General features: G+C 39.3%; 1 protein-coding gene across 2 annotated transcripts; it reads left to right on the top strand.

The window, feature by feature from the left end:
- Positions 1–34: 34 nt before the first annotated feature.
- c3orf52 (chromosome 3 open reading frame 52) lies at positions 35–19,535 on the top strand. 2 transcript variants are annotated; one of them, XM_004910647.4, is made up of 6 exons: positions 35–224; positions 13,227–13,347; positions 14,635–14,777; positions 15,432–15,505; positions 16,470–16,657; positions 19,279–19,535. In XM_004910647.4, the coding sequence occupies exons 1-6, from the start codon at positions 180–182 to the stop codon at positions 19,281–19,283; spliced, it is 576 nt and encodes a 191-aa protein (XP_004910704.1). In that variant the 5' UTR covers positions 35–179; the 3' UTR covers positions 19,284–19,535. The 2 variants fall into 2 exon arrangements, with proteins under 2 accessions (XP_004910704.1, XP_004910703.1); XM_004910646.4 differs by lacking the exon at positions 35–224 and adding an exon at positions 6,631–6,932.
- Positions 19,536–22,945: the final 3,410 nt, after the last annotated feature.

Below are 22,945 nucleotides of genomic sequence, written 5' to 3'. Positions count from 1 at the left end.
CTTCCTCCCTGCCAAACTACATCATTGAAAAAAGCTGTGCTCAGAATGCTGCTTACATTTAGACCAAGATAAGTATACCTTCTTCTCTACCAGAATGGGAAAGTTCATTTGACACAGGCTGTGCGTGTGATTGGACAGTTTGCAAAGCATTAACTTTGAGCCTCTCCACTCGCCTCCTAATGCACAGCATGTGTGAGAGGAGCTCTCCCCTTCTAGTAGATAAGGTATGGTATGCTTAACACCGTTTAAATGTACACAGCTTTTGTTTTTTTAACTTGATTGTCAAGAAGAATATTGTGAGGGGAGAAAGAAATATAGAGGGGGAAAGAGAGCAGGAAAAAACTGAGAGGAAAGGAAGAAAACAAAGCACAGAATGCAGAGAAAAGAGAGAATAGAAACAGAAAACTAGTAGAGAAAAATCAAAATGCGGAGGAAACAAATAATGTGAGTTAGAAATTACAGCAGAATAAACAGAACAGTGCGAAGGAGAAGGGAAGAGCATTCATATATAGAAAGGGACAGAAGAGCAAAGCAGACCAATTGCAATTTAGCACCTCATTAATAAAGGACCCCTGTGGAATAGTGAGAAAAAAAGATGAGCATGAAACTACAAAAGAAAAGTTAAGTATATCTGTATTGTTTAAAGCTGTGGGCCTGTGCCCTGGTTGTGGTGCTGCGCTGGTTGAACTGTACCTTATTTTATAATCTAGGGATCCCTAACCTTTTTTACTCAGATGTAAAAAATGTTGTGGAGCTACGCAAGCATGAAAAGGTTTTTTGGGGATGCCAAATATGGACTTTGGTTGGCTATTGGGTAGCCCCATGGGGACTGCTGGCCTGCAGGAGGCTCTGATTTGAGTGAAACTGTCTCTGTGCTTCCAACTTGCCTCCAAGCCAGAAATGTAAAATTGGCACCTACTTTGAGGCCACTGGGAGAAACATGTTGCCCCTGGGCCACTAATTGCGGATCACTGGTATAATCTCACAAAGCTCTGCTGACTATCCAGCAGGAGGGAAAGGGGAGCAGTGACAGTGACAGAAGTTTAAATGTCCGATCTTGTGCAGTACTTTCTCTTGCCAGTTAGAAAGCAGCACAATTCAGCAGGAGAAGCCCCCTAAGTTTGCTCATAACCTGTACAGAGAGATACCATAAAACTATGGCAGCATAGGGATTCCCCTGTACTAAGCACAATTCTGCAGGAACAGCCCCCTAAGATTGCTTCATATGACAGATACATGAACGCTGCAGGGCAAATTGCATTCTTTCCAGCTCTTCTCCCAAGCAGTTCTGATTAGCAGCAGCAGCCAGCAGTTACTGCCCTCCTAGCTTGTTACAAACAAACGGGTGTGGTTTTTTGACCCTCTTTACACTTTTCAAATGTTGGGAGGTATGCCTGTATTAAGAATAGTTCAGCAGGAACAGCCCCCTAAGTTTCTCATAGCCTATAAAACTATGGTAGCATAGGGATTCCCCTGTACTAAGCACAATTTACAGTGTACTAAGGGGGCTCCTCCAAAATGGTTCCAGTTGGGCCCCACAGTTGTTTAGACCGTCCCTGGGTACCTGGTGGCAAAGGTGCGGTATGAGGTCGCTCCGAGCCTGCAGTCCCTATTTTGCAAGTTCATATACATCATCATACTTTGATAATTCTAAGGGGAGGGTAAGCCACAGGGAGTATTGCAAAAACAAGGTTACAACATCGAAAGTCGAAATGGTGGGGTGAAATTGCAGATATTCTAAGGTGACCACAGTGTTGCTCACAAGTAGAATGGGTTTCCAGCTTTCCCTGAGAGGATGCCTAAAAATTCAGGGAAAAGTATAGAAAATCCAGTTGGAAGGGCTGCACTGATTTCAGTTTAATTTTAATGCAGCCAATAGGGCCCTGCAACATGAATTTAATAGACTTTTGCAAAGAGCAAAAGGTTGCATAATTCTGAGCCACCATGCCAGTCTGCCATTATTGCCACATTGTAGGCAGTGGAGTAAAGCCAACAGTATAGGCTCACTTCATTGCATTTAGGCCTGACTAATCCAAGATACGTTATTCATACGCTTAAATAAATGTACATTGCATTAAACCCAAAATGTGCCAGCACTACTACAAAGAAAACAGACTTTGTGCAAAGCTAAACCAACATAAACACAGTGCCCAGAGGCTACCCCTCCCCAGGATCGCCATCAAGTGCATCCTTTTAGCTCACACGCAGACTACTGGGGACAGGACGAGCAGAAGACTTCAGCGTGCCTAGACCCCAGTACTCTGTATGTGAAAAAAGTTCAGTAGTATGCCGCTCGTTTATTTTTGCCGCCCCAGGCTGGGCCTTTGTGGCCTTGCCACAAATCCTGGCCTGTCAGCAACTCATGTTATTTTCCCCCAATATTCATACGCTTAAATAAATGTACATTGCATTAAACCCAAAATGTGCCAGTACTACTCCAAAAAAAACAGACTTTGCGCAAAGCTAAACCAACATAACCACTGAGCAATTTCTAGGTATATTTCCTCCCTTTAAAGGCTGTAAAACTGTTTGGGCATATTTGTACCCAAATTAAATTAAAATCATGAACTCTATTGAGCTTTTAAAGCAGTCTCGGAGCCATAGAAATCCTTTGGATGGCCACATCACCATTAGACATGTGCAATAGAGAACATTTTACTCTTCTGGGGGTTGCATTCTGGGTTGTTCCCCCCCAGTGCCAGTAAAACATTTTTTAGTAAAGGATTACCAGCCTAGTGAAAGAACTTGCCAGCTGGAAAAACAGAGGATGCACCTCAAGTAAATCCATCTTTCCTTTAAGTTTTATTGCTGTTATAAAATGCTTGTAGTTGGACACAGAGGCTTTTGAATAGGTTTAAATAACAGTTATTTGTGTTACTATCTGTCTCCCAGCAACCAGCACCATTTTTCTAAACACAGTGCCCAGAGGCCACCCCTCCCCAGGATCGCCCTCAAGTGCATCCTTTAGCACGCAGACCACTGGGGACAGGACGCGCAGAAGACTTCAGCGCACCTAGACCCCAGTACTCCGTATTTGAACAAAGTTCAGGTAGCATGCCGATCATTAATTTGTGCCGCCCCAGGCCCGGGCCTTTGTGGCCTTGCCACAAATCCTGGCCTGTCAGCAACTCATGTTATTTTTTTCTAATATTTGTCAGTTTACCTGAACTTATAGAGCGAGGGAAAGCAAGACAGATGTGTTTTGTTTTCTGTTGGCATACTATACAATTGTAAAAATTGGATTTATGGTAATTGTTTCATGGGTCTTTGCATAAACTGGATTTATGCTAGTTGTTTTATGGGTCTTTGTGTGGGTAATAATCAATGGCAGACTTTACTTGTCTTTTAACATTTGTATGTCAACGTGTTGGAATTTCAGTTATAACACAAGCACCCTCTCACAAATACTGGCCAGTTTTAAAGCAACATGTAAGTGTTGAAGAAAAGATAGTGGGCTGCATTTATATGGGAATGTAATGGCTGAGTTTGAAATGTGTGTCTTGATAATTACAGAGAGGCTTGTCGCATCTTTGTTTAATTCCGTGAAAGGAATCTTGAAGTGTCTGTAACACAAAACATTGTTTGTTTGTGTTTAGGAAATTTATACTGCTACGCTGCACTTTACTTTAGAAACTGTAAACGCTACAGTTTAAGCTATTCTGCAGCCCTAGGAGCTGACCATTAACTTCCATGTGGGATGAAGAGCCTATATTTGCATAAGAAAAAAAGCTACAAAGAATGCAATAATTTAATCAAATATAGATAAACAGGGGTCAAAAGATGTCCATGGCTCTCTTCTAGGCTATTGCTTTTGTGAAATACTTTATTTAAACACTTTATTTATGGTCCTGTGCAAATATATATATCCAATAACCGCATAAAATGTTTCCTATTTTGGTGTTACTGGTCCTGGAGAATTATTTTCTTTGATTTGTGATTCACTAAATCTTATGATTATCATTTGTTTTAGTTGTTCTTTATCTCTTTTTATCCCCCTTGTTCAGCATGGATGTATTGAATAGGCCTAGTACAGAACATACGTTTTGCTTATTGTTTAAACTGTAAACAATTTACTGTTTTTGTTATTTCTTCAGCTAAACAGGGCAAACCGGGAAACTGAAGCTACTCCATGTTTGTTTTTTGTGAGCTAGATAATTGGATTACCAGTGTACAAACCCATACCTTCACCTTTTGTTGTGACTGTTTTGTTTGCAGTCCATTACTCGGGTGGCTTATCTATGCTTTAGTATTCTAATTATCTACCATGCAGGGACCAAACATGGAATAGCTTCATTTCACTGTTTTTGCACAAGAGCATATACTGCCCCTTTAAGTGACTGATAAAGGCAGTCTGATTTTAGATAAGAGAGAAATATAAAGACAAAATCAGTTTGATCATTTTCTACAGTTTTGTGACACTGTGAAAGCTGTCTGTTGTGCGACCTTGGAATACCTAATGCAATACAATGCTCTGTTACTGCTGTATAATATAAATATGATGCAGAACATATTTTCAGCAACTTCTATTTATTTTTCTCATCTTATAAAGGTGTAACAGGTGTATATAGGTGTAAACTGCCCCTTTAGGGTAAAGACACACTAAGCTACTTAGTAGCGGTGAATAAACACCAGAAAATACCTTGCCATAAACCAATGCTGTCCACATCCGGCCCGTGGCCCCCTCTGTGTGGCCTCCACCTGTCTGGCTGCTGTGACTGCTTACCTTTGTGCAAGATTTAAATGGTATCAGTACTGAGACTAACTGGTACCCTGCATTCTTCACACCTCAGTTTCAGGCTGTAATCCTTCTTTTAGTCCTTGCATTGTTCACCACCTGCATTGTTCACACCTCAGGTGCAGACAGACTGTAGGAGCAGTGCCAGAATTGTGTCACTGTATGTACTGCCTGCCCTATGCTGCCTGTGTGTATGGCACACACAGGCAGCATAGGGCAGAGTATGGCACACACAGGCAGGGTAGGGCAGGCAGAGTGGCAGAGTATGGCACACACAGGCAGGGTAGGGCAGGCAGAGTATGGCACACACAGGCAGCATAGGGCAAGCAGAGTATGGCTCACACACACAGGCAGCATAGGGCAGGCAGGGTAGGGCAGGCGGGTGTTCTGCGGCCCTATGCTGCCTGTGTGTGCCATACTCTGAAGAGGATTGCTGTCTCCCAGCTGCCCTGGGCTGGTGTGGTTTTCTCCTAACAGGAGCACCAGCTTGGGTTAGCTGCGAGACAGGATTTAAGGTAAGTGATTACAATCACTGGGGGGCGCGAAAAAACCTGCGAAAGGAGGAGGGAGGGGAGCCATCCAGTGCATGATTAGCACTCTTTTTGCATTGTGATCTTACCAAAATTTTTGCGTAGTTATTAGGAACAAGGTCATCCACAAGACCTTATAGACATATTTCTGGTTGAAGCAGTGGTGGGAGGGCTAAGGTTCTCATCATGTATCTGGTAATTTTTACCCAATATCTTATGATGATGGGACAAGCCCAGATCATGTGCCAGTAGGACCCATCTACTTCTCCACACCTTTTACAAATGGGGGCTGGTATTTGGCCCATGCGGAATAGTCTATTTGGGGTATAATATGTTCTAAGTATAAATTTATTCTGAATCAATCTGTCTCTACAACAGATCAGGAATTTATATAGGTTTCCAGTGATTTCTTCCCATTGATCGGGCCCTACACCAGGTTTATTTTCATGCCATCTGTTATACGCTGATTGAAATGGGCTGGACCAGTAGTCAGTATTTGTGTATATATATGGGATACCATTTTACTGGGGTCTTCTCTCCTTAACAGGGAGAGAAGTGGTGGTTCCTTTAGAGTCAGCTCAGTTGCCCCAAACTGAGCTCTAACTGTATGTCTCAACTGCAGATACCTGTACATGGGCATTTGCGGCATATTAATTTTGTCCCTAAGTTCCACCATATCAATAAATTTGGAGTTTGTAAGTACGTCTCCTAGATATTTAATTTTCTTTGGTGCCCAATACCATATAGCCTCAGTGATAGAAGTGTTGTAAATTTGAGTTTTTCCCACAATGGTAGAGAGGGGGAGAGTGTTGGGAAGGTAACTTTTGCAAGTTTCGATGCTACTTGCCAGGCGGCTATCGGTGCCATCATACATGGAGGTAGAGGTGGATGATCTTTGGGTTTCCTAAACAGGTAATTTTTCAGTGCTTCCAGGTATGGACTTATATTTAACATAACTATTGATATTTGGGTTCAGATCCTGTATGACCCAGTATTTTGTGTACTGGTTTTTAATATATTGTATTGAGCACTTAATGTGGGTTCAATTTCTGATGAGTTAGAAGGGACAAATATTCTACTTCCAGTTATGGCTATATGAGACAGGTGGCATTTTTACAATGTGCATCCACTGTGTACATGTACACATTCTGAGATCTGATTAACTGCTTCAACTTGTGGATCCAGACACCAGAACTTCCCAGTTACAGAAGTCTTAAACATTAAAAAACAGGTCTAATTTATAGTCACAAGCAGTATGAGCATGCAGGATTATGCAAGCTTCTGCCATTGTTGCTGAATGTAGCCAAACTGGATTAACCAGAAACTCTGTCTCATCATTTCCAGCATGTTTGTACTGGCGTGTTACTGTTTAACTACAGATACAACAAGGAAAAACCCTGACCACTCCTAGACTTTCGATTTGAGCAACAGGAGCTCTGAAAATCAAGGGAACTGGCATTTTGATCGTCTTTAAAAAATGTATTTAGCCCAGACCAGAATAACTTGAAATCATTTTTTATATATATATTTTTGTACGTTAACTGAAATTTGGATCTACCTGTGTTTTGAATTTAATAATGTCCGGAAACACTCCAGAGCACATACCTATTGATTCCTTAAACGGGAATGATCCAGAAGTGAACCAGCCTTTCCTTGGTACTAGTACGGTAAGATGATGAAGGCAGCTTATGTAAACTTTTTTTTTGGTTGTAAAAAGGAAGTAACCCTTCTTATAGCAATAATACTTTAATACGTTATACTGTACTATAATACTTTAAGCTGTACAATTCTTAAATGTTTTGTGTTTGTGATATTCTTTACAATAAGCACTTTAATAGTAAACTGGCCAAGACAAATTTATGTTTAAAGTGCCAGTGGCAGTTTTATGGGTATAAGTTCATAAATACAGAAACTATTGTGAAAATGTAACTTTCTCTGAGCTTCAACTAGAGAAAGTCACATTGCTGGCTGTTGATGCATTTTCATATTGTCAGTGTTCTTGGAAAACATCATATAAATGTACTGTTGCTGTAGAAACTCTAACAATAATATTTATTATAATTATTGTTGTTATTATCATCATCATAACAAGACTGTGGGAACGACAAAATGGTTGGTGGGGATTGCCGTTAGTAACATGGCTCTCACACATGACAGCATTGCTAGCATTTTAAAATACAGTATAGGGTGCATTCACTTATATGGATGCAGTGTGCAAAGTGCAACTTTGAGCACAAATACCATGTTATTTCCTACAGTGCATTGTTTTCCCAGTATTCAGGTGTCGTCGTGTCGTGAATGCAAATGTATGATTCTCTTGATGAGATTGTGCTGTGTCTGCTGCAGTTGTGGCCAATTCACCAAAATGGATGCAATTGTGTGTGTGCTTCAGGCGCAGTGGCACCCTCATATTTTTCAAGTTTCTGTTAGGGTTTTAGCAATTATTAGGACCCCGGGCTCTCTTGTTGGTACACTGTCACGTGATACGGATCCGGGAACTTGCACAGAGAGACACAGACAAGTAGTGAATCTCCTAACAAATCCAGTTTATTGATGGTTTTGCCACAGATTATATACATGTAGATAAAGATATTCCATTATGCTTACGTAACATGGGTGGGCACATATGCCTTGCAGTTATTAGCAGAAAACAGGAATTCATTTAGAGTAGCTGCTGAAGCTTATTTTGGTTTGTTAGCCTTGAGCATTTGCTGAGATCAACAAGGACAAAACACAACAGAGACAGGATGGTCAAGGTAATCATAACAACTAAAGTAGCACATACACAGACCTTCTTAGAATTCTGCATACATATGTTAACCCTTCAGTCTCCCTAGTGTCATTTCCAATGTTGCTGTGTTAGTGGAGTGCTTCCTCCTTTCATCACAAGTGTGCTGTGCTTATTGACACAGGGTGCTGAGAAAACCCTGGAGCTACAGCTAACTCAGGAGGTGGCACTAGCTCAATAGGTGCAGCAATGCCTGATTTGGAAAACATGGCAGGAAAGGAGCATAACTATACGGAAGTATGCATTTTGATGCAAGTACTTTTAATAAATGTGGTTTTAGTTACCGGTACTTATTGTAGGGAAAAGCACATAAATAAACCTTTATATGTTATTTTCCTTTTTATTTTTCCTTTTTATTTCCAGGACTTCAAACTTGTCACAGGACACTCAGTGGGCTCTGGGTAGCTGTTGAGATGCTAAACTTAGGGGTGTTCGCAAATTTTCAAGCAGAAAATGAGGTTGGCCTGTCAAATAAGATGATGCTTCAGGGCTAATTATCAAATTCGTATGCTAACTGCACTGGTTTTCAGAGCTGCCATGTAGTAATTATCTGTATTAATTAATCAGCTTTATATTGTGACATTTATATTCTATATGTACACTATATATTAAGTTGGCCCCTAAGCTCAGGTAAGTAACAGCATCACAGAGCATGTGCAGTGTATCAGCAGAAAGGAAGATGGGGAGCTACTGGGGCTGTGGAGGCTGGTACAGAAGACCAAAACATAGGGGCACATTTATCCGGATTTCAGATGTTTGTACGATTGGCAAAAATTTGTATTAATATCGCTAATTTCTGATGTGCGTTAATTACATCAAAGTTGGATCAGCCTGTAGTGTTTTTTTCCACTTTAATTTTGTGTATGACTCCAAATCCAGACCTCCATGGGTTGATAAATTTGATTTCCATTGATAATTTTTGCGTGATTTTGTTGTCAGCACATTCAACTATGTAAAGAATGAAGTATTTAATAAGAATATTTCATTCATTCAGATCTAGGATGTCTTATTTTTGTGCCTTTTATTTTTTTTAGCAGTGTATATTCCCCTGTCCAATCAATGTTGATTGAAAGATATCAATCTGGGCTGTATCTGCTTGTAATGAGATTGATAATAAAAGAATTTCTCATAGGAATTTGCTCCACATGTAGCATATTCTAAATGATACATTCATTCATGCAATTATTGTGTTGCTCAGCATAGACAATCATCTAATTGCCTGATCATTTTGCCTAGCAATATAATTTGCTGTTCACATACTATTTTTCCTGCCTGGTAGCCAACCGCAATGGGAGAGGAAAGAGTAGTGAGAAGGTGTAAAAGTATGTTGGAATCATTGCTGATTGCAAACACTGACTGTGTTGCCTCTGAGTGTTTAAACTGAAACAGGGAACAATTAGATTGGTTTGGTGGCACATGCACATAACTATTAAATGCTCAGATGACAAAATCACTGAAATAATTTTGTTTGCCACCACCCTTAAACTGTCTAACTATTAAGTATGTGTCACTATTTTACCACCCACATGCTCCTTTAGGTGAAATGCAGCTGTATTTACACTGCTGCACCACTAATGTGTCATTCCTGTTATAAAAGTCTCTGCAAAAAGTGTTGGATGGGTGGGTGCCCCGATTAAAAAGGGAAAACCAACCTTGGAACCCACCTTTAGCATATAACAAAGTATATATATATATATATATATATATATATATATATATATATATTACTGTGTATATATATATATATATATATATATATATATTACTGTATATATATATATATATATATATATATATATACTGTGTGTATGTGTGTATATATATATATATATATATATATATATATATATACTGTATATAGGTATACACTGGTGTATAAGTCATTCATCCAAAGTTTCTAGAATATCTAGGAAAACAAATATGTTTTCAACCCACATGCTACCAAATTGAACATCATGCCAGTGTATCGAGAGGACAGATGGGCATTTTCCCTAAATCTTACACACACACACACCAAGCCCACTTAACTAGTCTGTTTTTTCAGGTTATAAGACCAGGCCTTCTTTGTGTCAGGCACACTGGTGCTTTCCATGGCTTTCATTCTTTTTCATTTTTGTTATCATTGCTACTTTTTATTGCTTGTGTTTCTGTAGAGTGCTCTCATGTTTTTCTTTCATATTTTAAATAACTGCCTGGTTACTTGCATTCTTCTTCAAAAAGAGCTGCCATTGCCAAGTTATCCTGAAAATGCTTATTTGGCATAAGAACAAAAATTTGGTAATAAACCTCTGGCAGGGAGTGGTTGTATCCGCTCAAAAATGTTTTCAAAATTTGTAATTGGTTAGTAATAGGTCAAGACTGAAGATTCAGTCTATTGATAAGAAGCATTGTTATTGCACAGATTTAAAAGCAGCATGTTTCCCCTCTTGGGACATCAGCGCTGTCTCATGGCATTACTACGTGTCATGGAAAGAAACAGTACAGAAGGAACTGAACCATCTGTGCAGCAACAACAAAGTCTGCAGAGAAGATTCCAGGTTGTTATGTTTCTGAACTGTAGAAAGCAAGTGGGAGTCTGCACTGCAGTTACTATGATTATTCTCTATATAGCACTGACATACTCTGAGAACTTTATGTAGATTAAACATCATTCACATCAGTCCCTCCCTCGCAGAGCTTATATTCACATGGATTAGTTTTATCAGGAGCCATAACATGCCTGTATGTTTTGTGGTGTAGGTGGGAACCAGGTTACTCAAAGGAATCAAGCTTGTAATCTTTTAAAAATGACACTAAGGGGGGCATTATTAACATTGGTATTTTTTTTTGCGCAAAAATCTGCATTTATTATACATCATGGCTGTCAAGGTCATGTCAATGGCGGCTGTCTGTTTCAGTTGGCCAGCCTTTCTTTGCTGTGTGAGTTTAGAAAAAATGCAAATGTTAATGATAAATGGGCCTCCCAAAGAGTTGGGGGTTTCTTTTATAGTAAGAAAAATATTTAATTCAGAGAGCAAGAATCACTAGAAACATACTGATTTAAAACATCCCAAGTACCCCAATACAAGTAGAAAAAGGAGTATATAACTATACAGAATTACTGAATGTCACTTCTCCATAACACATTTGTGCTTGTTTTTTTTTAAATATATATTAAATTGTTACCTCTTGTATCTGGTGCACCTCAGTCTTGATTATATTATTGTCATGTTTTGTGTTTGAGGTTGGTCAATTTTAAACTAAATATTTGCAGGTTATAGATTGACCTGTTTTAAGCAAGTTGTTAGTTTTTTTTTTTTTTTTAATGACTTTGTTATCATTGCTTCTTTTTATTGCTTGTGTTTCTGTAGAGTGCTCTCATATTTTTCTTCAATTTTTTAAATAACTGCCTGGTTACTTGCATTATTATGGTCCTACTAACAGATATCTGTTGCAAAACCATATATTAAATTGTCTTAGAATTCATTGCTTAACTTCATACTTAGGGGTAAATTTATGAAAATCAGAGCTCACCACAGAAAAATTCACCCACTATTCAAATTCAAATTCACCTAGGGGATTTTAAGAAGAGTATTTATTTATTTTTAAAAGTGGGTGAATTTTTCTTTGGTGAGTTCTAATCTCACATTTTCATAAATCTGCCCCTTAATATCATCTCCATACTAATAGTCAAATTTGAATTTTTAACGTGTTTCAAATTTTTTTGCACTAAACTTTTTTCAATTAGAAATATTTGATGCAGGATTCTTTCACTTAATATGGGCCTGTCCTGTAGTACATGGTTACTGGGCGAGTGTGACTAAATACCTAAGTGACCAAATTCTCTTACCAGGGATTATGTCCCCAGAGGTTTGCATACTAGACTTAGTTTATTATTTTTTGCCCCTCAATAAAACTAGAACCCTTTTGAGATCACTGTACTTTTATGCCAAAAAAGTGATGGCAGTGAAATGAATGAGCCCCCTTCTACCCACAATTTTACAATGGGTGTAAATGGTCAGTACCAGACTCCCACTCATTAAGCTAACGTACCTAGCTAGTGGTTGCCCTAAAATAGTTGACAACATATGGGAACCCTGGATAGAGGCTCTACCTGGGGCTGACTCTTCAGTATAGTTACAGTGCCCATGGGCTATTTGGTTTCTTAATAGCTGTAATACCCTGTCTTAAGGTGGCCATACACAGACCGATTCTAGCTTCCGATATCGATCCTTTTGATATCGGCAGGTTTGGTTTTTCAGTCGGATAGGGGACCGCACCGGCTCGTTGCCTATACCTGCTGTCCTAATTCGATCATTTGGCCCCAGGGCCAAATAACCGAATTAGTCCCATATCGCCTACCAGTAGGTGGGGATCAAGCAAGCGGATCTTATGGTCACAGCACTGTATATTTTATTGTATTGTTGTTTATGTTGTCATGAAAATAAAATAAAACTTAAAAAAAAATTTTTTTTCAAATTAGGGTTTTCAAAACCCAAATGTTTGATTTTTTATGAAGCACAAAGAATTAAAAAAGCTTGAATATGAAACTTCCACATCTAAGAGCCTTGCGAGGTCATGTAGAAGTCAATGGGAGTTTTGGGGAGTCTGTTTGGATGTTTGGGTTTATCTAATAGAGTTTCCTTTTAACTAATTTAAAATGGTGCTAAATTTAATTATCACTGCAAATGCTTTCTCAGATTTATGTATCTTAATGCTTCCTGTCAGTTTGGCTGGAGAGAGCGCATACAAAAAATAGTTGCAATATCTTTTCTTTTAAAGCATTCCAATATGATTTCACCTCTTTCCACAATGTTCAAATTACAGAACAGGTTCAGAAGCAATGTAACATTGCATTGCATCTCAAGTATATTTCCATCTGGAAAAGGCCCATTACACAATTCTTGTGGAGTGTTAAATATGTCTTTTTAAAACAAACATTTACCCAACTTTACCCAAAATGAATCATTTATATTAAGCAGTCTTAAAAATCAACATATATTTGCTGTATTGTCCCTTTCTATGCCTCTGGGTGTGTTCAGTTGCATTTCTGTTGTCCTTTAATATGATGTCGTGAATTTCCTATTCCTGCGTTTGAGTGGAGAGTAATACATACATGTCACTATTTCAATCTAATATGATGCACACCGTGGCTTCTTTAGTGCTGATTTTGTTTTTTATTAATATTTTACAGGAGCAAAAGAAAACAAAATGGATTGGAGAAATATGGAAGAAATATAAACTACTCATTAAAATTATTGGCATTTTTCTCTTGCTCGTTCTAGTAGCAATAATTAGTCTCGTTGCCTACACAAGTAAGTTAAAAAGAATGGGTTTCTGATATTTGTAATATGCACAAAGGCTAGAGGAACTTCTGGTTTTACTATTATTATATAATTTCTGTATTTGACAAATACATTGTTTATACTTCATGGGCAAAATGCAGGGATGCTGTAGGGATGCTCAGTCAATACTGAAGCTCCATAAAAAATTGAGCTGAATGCTGACCCAAATCTACACCATAGTTTGCATATTTACATTTCTGGAAAAAATGCACCAATTTTGAAAGCAACATTTTTACATTCAGCTGAACTTTAAGGTTACATGATGGGTTGGCTGATAACTAAGGATTCAGCCAAATCTCGCAACAAGTCACATGCCTAGAAATGTTGGGGTTTCAAAAAAGTTTCAAAAACCTATTTCCAAACTGGTGATCAGAGTAACTTGGTGTAAATATAAAAATGTGTCTGCTTATTCACATAGATGTTCTGTGGTGTCTTCTGAGGAAGACTGTGTATGCTTTCCCCTTTTATGCAGTGTTGGAAATAAAAATAATATACCCTATAATGATAGTATAATGGCAATGGCACACAAGGCAATTGTGAGCATTTTTTCCTGCTGTGTTTACTCTTTGCTTAAAATGCTGCTTCAAAATTGCTCCATATGTGAATCCCATTAAAACACCAGTATAGGCAATTATTGTGCAATTCTTACCTAAAAATGAAAGCAGCGTCATATTTTTGTTATGGCCGATTGTTGGTGATGCAGTCATTTAGATCAGTGCTGTCCAACTGGTGGCCCACGCCCCCCCCCCCCCCCATCGGTCCCTAAGCTCAATAAGTGACAGCAGCACAGAGCGCATGCAGTGAATCAGCAGAAAAGAAGATGGGGAGCTAGGGGGGACATCTTTGAAGACACAGATCTTCACTGTTAAAAGCCTGTGGTTGCCTTGGCCTGGGACAGAAGCCCAATATATAATGTACAATATTTCTAGCCTACTTCTCTAGGCACAGTGCCTCCTGAGGGCAACCCCAACCCCCCAAGGGCCACTTACACCTGCCCACCGCTGCTAGTTTGCAGCGGGTAGAGAACTTTAAGGTAGGAGAGCGGCTGAGGAGGAGGGACGAGAATATAGATGACCCTGTGGTCAGGGTGCACCACCCCCATGACTGTGGGGTCTTCTGTTTTGTAGTTACAATGCTGTTTTCAATACATTATAATGGCCTGTATCCATCTATACAGATTTAAACAGTTAACTCATTGCATACAGTTATTTTAAGAAAATTAGTGAAGCCTAATTAAAATTGATGAATTTCATTTAGAGCATTATGTTGACGAAGATGAATACCCTGATGTAGCGTTAAATATGGAAAAAAGCATGTACACATTCACAGGATCGCTCACCATTAAAGACAGTTGTGTGCTGGATACACTGGGAATAAATAAAGAAACTCTTCAACAAAGGGTAAGATATTTGTGCTTATTTTGTTGGTATTATTTGTGGGCCTACCAAAAAACAGATTATACTATTATTATACTATTATACTATACTATGATTATACTATTATTATAGAATCACGTATATATTAACATATGTTGATGCAACCTGATAAAATATAAAATATATATATATATAATGTGCCATTTAGACTGGATTGTGGTACCGGCTGTCTTTAAATTTTGATGTTATTAAGAAGATTAAAAGCTTTCAAGTTGATAATGTTTATTAATAAATATGGAGCATTCACGTTTTGGAGGCCCTAGTTTGAATTCACGATTATTAGCTCAAAAAAAAAACCTGAAAAAATAAAACTAAATATGCAAATGGAACATTACCATGTCAGAATTCACATTCATTAATGACAGTACTGGCAGAGCAATCCAAATCTGTCAAGTGAAGTTGTGTGCCTATACAAATGTTACAAATCGGTTTAAGAAATGATGCTTTGTTATTAGGATTGTTAGGAATTCTGCTGTAAGGAATGGCCCCCATGGATGGAATTTTCACTTTTGTGAACTGCAAGGTGAAAGGCAAATCCACTCATCCCCATGGAGGAAATGTATTTAAGATGTATTTTTTCCAAATCATTTAATCTCTGTTCTAAATTTTAATTTGCAGATTGAAAAAGTATATTCAGTGTCTCCTGCCTTACACCCCTATTTTGTTTCTGCAGAAGTCAACGACTTGTTTGTGTAAGTAAATACAATGATGTTATTGTGCCTGAAACAAAAGACATGGCCACATAGAGTTTATACTGTACACTAAGGGGGAGATTTACTAATCCACGAATGCTCCGAGCATTCGTTTGGCATATTTTCGGCGACTTTTTCATACTTTGCGTGACAATACCATTTTGTCGCAAAGTACGAAAGTTTCAGATTCATTCAAGCTTCGGTATCGTGACTTTCCTTGGGCCAGGGTGGAGCTGCAGAGTGCCATTGAGTCCTATAGGAGGCTTCCAAAATCATGCAAAGAAGGATCAAAGTCAGAAAGGTTTTCCTGCATTTTACGATCGCTCTGATACAAAAATTTTGTGTCTTTCGGATTGCCAATATGATATAATTGTGACTAATATGACTTTTTCGTAAGCATATTCGTGATATTTGCGATCCAGTCCGAATTTATTCCATTCGGGATTCGAACTCTCATTTTCATGAATGTGCCCCTTAGAGGAGCTTACAAAAATTGCTGGTTATCAGACAGATTGCCCAACTGGATCTTCAGTGTAATTTTTGACAAAAAATTAACATTCTGAGACCAAAATGCATCATGCAGGACTTGTGGCAAGCTTGAATAATCATCATCAGCAGCAGCATTCTGGTAGCCAATCAACATGACCAGTTGAACAGGGTTTTTAGCATCTCCTGGGAAATACCACAAATGATACCTTCATAAGTGTTCTCCTGCATCACATGGTGTCTATATTATGCATTATAATTATAACCTGCATTACTTTTTAAGGAGAGGGAAAGCCTAAGTCACTTGAGGGTGCCAAAATGTAAGGCACCCCCAAGTGACTTAGCCTTTCCTTCCCCGTTAATACAGATGTGTAGTAGAATGTTTGCTAACAAATGGCTGCTTCCTGTTAAGCTGTAGGACAAAGGAAATTTGGAGAGGATTACAGGCACCTAAACAAATTTTATATTTTCTTTTCAGTGGAGAAAACACTTCAGCAATTTTAAGGCTCAACTTCTCCATGCCTTCTGCAAACCAGCATGAAAGGAAGTATAAAATGAGTAAAGAATTTGTAGGAGGTATTTTACGACAGGATATCAATGATTTAGAAAAATCACAATGTCAGAACTCCAGCGTTTTTCTGGATCCACTTCATGTAACATCAACACGTAAGTTTGTTCATAGTTTTTCGTGTGTGTGTGTGTGTGTGTGTGTACATACAAAGCTGCAGGGAGGAACGGCACTCACCGGAAGTATTTTCACACTGGAGACATCAAAAAGTTTTATCAGTAGTGAGGTTCTTTATTAGTCCGACGTTTCAGCTCCTACAGGAACTTTCATCAGGGACAACAGTATTGTAGTGCACAGTGAACGCTATTTAAGCCCAAAAGGGCGCAAAAAGTGGTTGCTAGGCAACAAAAAACATACAGTTCTAATGTGAAAATATAGACATACAACATAAATTAGACAAACAGAATAAGGAGTATGGGCTCCTTTGGTATGACCTCCTTAGCGAGGCAGACAAAAGTAACAATACGAAGGGTGCATAAAAAACGAAGGGTGCATAAAAAATGAACAGCACATTCTCCTGAGCGCTATTCTCAGAGCGCTATTAAATGCACAAAGATCACCAAGTACCCTTGCGCCCCTTACGAGACACACACTGCTTCGGGTCACGGCTAGCAAGATATGGTATGAGCGCTCCCATTCACTTACCGAACTGTCCCGCTGAACTGCCAAATCATACGAGCGGCTTACGAGTGGTTGCTAGGCAACCTGCCAGAGGTGAGTAGGACTGGGATGCTTCATTTAAACCATATGTACAGCCGGATTTATTATTTCCCCTGTTCCCTCTATGTAACCTGGTTTTACTCCAGGCATAATGTCAGACTATACGCGAATTGTAACAATATGTGTCCACCAATGGTGCTTATGTTCGCTACAAAAAAACATTTTTTGATACACTGGTTGGTCGCAACAATGTTTGACACTTTGTATCCTTTCAGCTGGGTTTTATGTGAACGTGCACAGCACACCTCTCCATGTTTTTACTTTTCCTGCATCACCACCACATATGTGGTCCCTTGAGCACACACCAGATGGGCAGCAGGCGTGCCCCCTGTACCAATGGTCATGTCACTAATTGACTGGAATACCCCGCGTGGGGACACCCTTATATACCCCTGTCTCCGCTGCTCTCCTACCTTATTTTTACTCTATGCCCTGCGCAGGGCATTGCCTCTACCACTAGCTCCAACCCCCATGTGAGTCATGCTAACGGCAACACCGATTAATAGTTTTTTTGAGACTACCACATAGCTTGATATAGGGAATACCGTGACGCCTGGCCCTTTTACAAGGACCGTGACGTCTAAGGTTTGCCCTGGGCTAATCCGTACATGTGGATGCTTTGCTTCGGTGACTCTTCCGACACGGTGTTTCGCTGATACAGAAGGACTGCTTGAGTCCTACTCACCTCTGGCGGGTTGCCTAGCAACCACTCGTAAGCCACTCGTATGATTTGGCAGTTCAGCGGGACAGTTCGGTAAGTGAATGGGAGCGCTCATACCATATCTTGCTAGCCGTGACCCGAAGCAGTGTGTGTCTCGTAAGGGGCGCAAGGGTACTTGGTGATCTTTGTGCATTTAATAGCGCTCTGAGAATAGCGCTCAGGAGAATGTGCTGTTCGTTTTTTATGCACCCTTCGTATTGTTACTTTTGTCTGCCTCGCTAAGGAGGTCATACCAAAGGAGCCCATACTCCTTATTCTGTTTGTCTAATTTATGTTGTATGTCTATATTTTCACATTCGAACTGTATGTTTTTTGTTGCCTAGCAACCACTTTTTGCGCCCTTTTGGGCTTAAATAGCGTTCACTGTGCACTACAATACTGTTGTCCCTGATGAAAGTTCCTGTAGGAGCTGAAACGTCGGACTAATAAAGAACCTCACTACTGATAAAACTTTTTGATGTCTCCAGTGTGAAAATACTTCCTGTGAGTGCCGTTCCTCCCTGCTGCTTTGTATATTGCTTCACTGTCCAGGCACCCAGGTAGTGTCCCAAACTTTTGGTGTGCAGCTTTTGAACTGTTTGTATTTTTATATATATATATATATATATATATATATATATATATATATATATATATATATATATATATATATATATATATATATATAAAACCTATACTGAATATTTTATGTAGTGAATAATGTACCTTGTTAATGACCATATAAAGGCCAAGTGCTTTTACAGTTCATTGAACTCCCAGGTGACTTCTAATACCCTCATATATTTCAACAGGGGGAGTTTTATTTATTATAATATATACAATTAAGTGGGTCCTGACAGAAATTACATCACTAAGCACTAAGCTTTTTCAAGATTTACTCTGCATCTAAATGGCTAAAAATCCATATACAACAATTTGCTTGCTAAGGGCTCTGGCACACGGGGAGATTAGTCGCCCGCGGCAAAACTCCCTGTTCGCGGGCGACTAATCTCCCCGAGTTGCCTTCCCCTGCCATCCCATCGGCGACAATGTAAGTCGCTGGTGGGATGGCAGACGCGGCGGGGCGATTTGCGCAAAATCGCACCGCCGCGTGATTTACATTCTCGCCGGTAGGATGGCATTTCAGGGAGATTTGTTGCACGGTGACTAATCTACCCATCTGTCACGGTCCTAAAGCTTCAGTTTTTTAGCAGGCTGAAAGTCTTTTAGTTTGAAAGTATTTCCATGTATTTGCACCATCCAGTCCCTACTGATAAGCACTTTTTTGTTCTTTGGCAGATTAACATTCACATAAAGGATGCCACTTTTTGGAATGAATTCACATAATTGCTTACTAAACCCACAATGAGGCACTAAGGCAGAAGATGGCAAAGAGGCCAGTGTTTATTGGAAAATGCTCCCCAATTTATCTTCATTGAAAAAGATGCCTCCAATACACTGATGCATATTAGGAAGGAATGAAAAGAAAAATTCTCTTGCCACCAGTTATTGTACATAGACATGTTGTAAATTAAATAAATGTACTTTTTCATACATGCTGCAGTTGAGAAGTTTGTGCAAGATATGTTACTGTAAATTATGCAAAAATAATAAGCAGCTCCTATGGGTATGTATTCTCTGTCAAGCAAAGCTATAACAGCAGAACAATGGTTGGCATTTCAGATATCCTAGTGTTCAAATGTAAAAGCCTAAATAATGCTATAAACAGGACGGTTTCAACATTTTAGCAACTGTGTTTCCCAAGTAAAAGTGCTGATACCAATATATCTTAAATCTAGGGTGACCAGATCATTTGAAAAATCAGGGGTATGTTTAAAAGATACATATTGCAGGGCAGCACTTATTGCACTTAAAATAAACTGTGATCAGGTCAGTTCTGCTAACTGGATTTTTTAGACGTGTCCCTGAATTTTTTTAAACCATTAATGCCAAATGCAGAAGAGTGTCCTACTTTTCAGCCCTGTGCTTTTTGCGCACCTTAGGGCCCAAAAGAAGTAAGATGTGGAATAAGATGGTGACATTGTGCTCCTATAGAAGTACTTTGGGCCAGGCCTGGACTGCGATTCAAAATAGGCACTGGCATTTTAAGTACACAAATGGCCCCTCACAGGCCCACAAAATAGTGACTGTCTATGGCTATCTTACAGCAGCCCCTCTGTCATTTGCCAGAATCCACAGATTGCCAGTTCAAGCCTTCAGGGTTGTTGCAGTTTTTAGTGCACAGTAGCACAGGCCTGGAGTCTTAGGTAAATTATAATAATCTCTAGGGGTGCCTAATATTTGTATACCTCCCAGTGATTATACTTCTTCTATACACAAAAGCTGGCCATTAACAGATATGCTTGTTTGGTAAAGGCATCAGTGCCTTAGCCAAATCAGGATGATCATATCAGTCGGTTTCCTGGCCCAACAATCAGATTATAATGGTAGAGAGTATCAGCATGCCAATGTGGTCCATGTAGAGCCCATACATGAGTCAATAATATGCATGTAAAGTCCATTGCCCCTGCATTGTTCACACCTCAGACTGTAAGCAACTGCATTGTTTACTTGGTCACACTTCAAACTGTAGGAGCAGTGGCAGCATTGTGTTATTGTATGTAATACAGTATGTACTGTTCACCTTAGAGTGGTCATGATCCTTACTTGCATGGTCCTGATCGGTTTCCTTGTCTCCTGCCCTACCCTGCCTGTGGGAGGTGAGCCTTCTGTGGGTTTGTTAGCATTTGGAAATATTTGTTAGAGGGTCCCTAATGTGCTAGTTGATCCAGAGAAAGGCAAAAAAAACATCTCAAGCCTCTCTAATTTGCTGCAGAGAGGGAAAAATTCCTTCCTTATTCCAAGATGGCAATCGGTTTAGTCCCTGGATCAACTTATACTAAGAGCTATAGCCCATAACCCTGTATTCCCTCACTTGCTAAAAAGCCATCCAACCCCTTCTTGAAGCTATCTAATGTATCAGCCCGCACAACTGATTTGGGGAGAGAGACCAAATCTGAATGACATATTCTAGATGGGAACCTACCAGCACTCTGTGGAAGAATAACCCTGTCCTTCTGCAAATCTATGCCCCTTTAAATACAGCTCAAAACCCTGTTTGCCCTTGCAGCTGCTGCCTGGCATTGCTTGATACAGCAAAGTTTATTATCTACAAGGACTCCAAGGTCCTTCTCCATTATGGATTTGCCTTGTGCAGTCCCATTAAGGGTATAAGTGGCTTGCATATTTTTACATCCCAGGTGCAGGACCTTACATTTATCCACATTAAATCTCATCTGCCACTTAGCTGCCCAGATTGCCAGTTGGTCAAGATCCTGCTGCAAGGATGCCACATCCTGGATAGAATTGACTGGTCTGCAGAGTTTTGTGTCATCTGCAAACACTGATACATTACTTATACTAACCTCTCATAAGTCATTATTGAACAACTTAAACAATATTGAACCTGATACAGAACCCTTAGGGACTCCACTGAGAACCTTATTCCAAGTAGAGAATGTACCATTAACAACCACCCTCTGTACCCGATCCTGTAGCCAGTTTCCAATCCATGTGCAAACGACTTCACTAAGACCAATAGACCTTAGTTTAGAAAGCAGTCGTTTGTGGGGAACGGTATCAAATGCTTTGGCAAAATCCAAATAGATCACATCTACTGCATCCCCACTGTCCAGCAACCACCAACCTCATCATAGAAAACAATCAAATTGGTCTGACATGACCTGCCCTTCATAAAGCCATGCTGATTACTGCTCATAATGCCATTCTCCAGAACATAACAAGCCTTCCATGGATATCAAACTTGCTGGCCTATATTTGCCAGGCTGACAATGTAATACTTTTTTAAATATAGGAATGACATCAGCTTTCCTCCAATCCATAGGTCCCATACCAGATAAGAGAGTCTGAGACTATTAGAAACAGAGGCCTTTTTAAAACTGCCCCTAGCTCTCTCAGTACCTGGGGGTACATTCCATCTGGCCCAGGTGCCTTGTTTACATTTATCTTGTGTAACCCTTTAAGCACCATATCCTGTGTCAACCACTGCGTAGTTGGAGCTGAGGCAACAGTGCAGCTATTGGGTGGGACTTGGCACTCTGGCTCCTCTACTGTATACACAGAAGAAAAGAACTGGTTAAGCACATCTGCCTTTTCTCTATCCATTGTAACCATATTGTTACTAAAATTCAGTTGGGCCACACTCCTGCATCTTTTTACTATTAAAGATAGAAAATGAGGAGCGCATTTTCTATCTTTGCCTTTGCGGACTGCTGTTTTAAAACACTTGTTATAGTGTTTATATTCATTAAATGCTGCTTCTGTCCCTTCTGACTTGAATTTAAGTGCCTTCGTTATTTTCCCTATTAACGTATTTACCTCCAAGTTAAGTCACATAGGGTCATTCTTAACGCTTCTACATTTACATTTTAATTGAGAACAGTAATATTTTAATATCATTTTAAATGGATTTGAGGGTGAGTTATTCAGTTGACTGTGCAACTGCATTCAGTGATTAACAAAAGCATGAACAGCCTTTTGGGAACTGGCTTCTTACTTTGAGGAGACCTCATTTCTGCTATACTGTTTCTATAGTCGGGCAAGCAGGTATAGTAAATATAAAGCCAGATGTTACAAATACAGGTATGGGATCTGTTATATGGAAAGGCCTTCTCCCTTAGACTCCATTTTAAGCAAATAATTCTAATTTTTTAAAAATGTTTTCCTTTTTCTCTCTCATAAAACATTGTCTTGTACTTGATCCCAACTAAGATTTAATTCATCATTATAAGGTTTAATTAATGTTAAATTATTTTGCAGCAGACTTAAGGCACAGAGATCCAAATTACAGACAGATCCCTTATACGGAAAAGCCCCAGAGTATTTTGGATAACCGGTCCTATACTTGTACCTTTAAAATAATTAAACATTTTTTTTTAATATAATT

The sequence above is a fragment of the Xenopus tropicalis genome, chromosome 2, assembly GCF_000004195.4.
Source record: "Xenopus tropicalis strain Nigerian chromosome 2, UCB_Xtro_10.0, whole genome shotgun sequence".
NCBI lineage: Eukaryota > Metazoa > Chordata > Amphibia > Anura > Pipidae > Xenopus > Xenopus tropicalis.
Note: the sequence above shows the minus strand (reverse complement) of the source record. Positions and strands in the feature narration are given on the sequence as shown.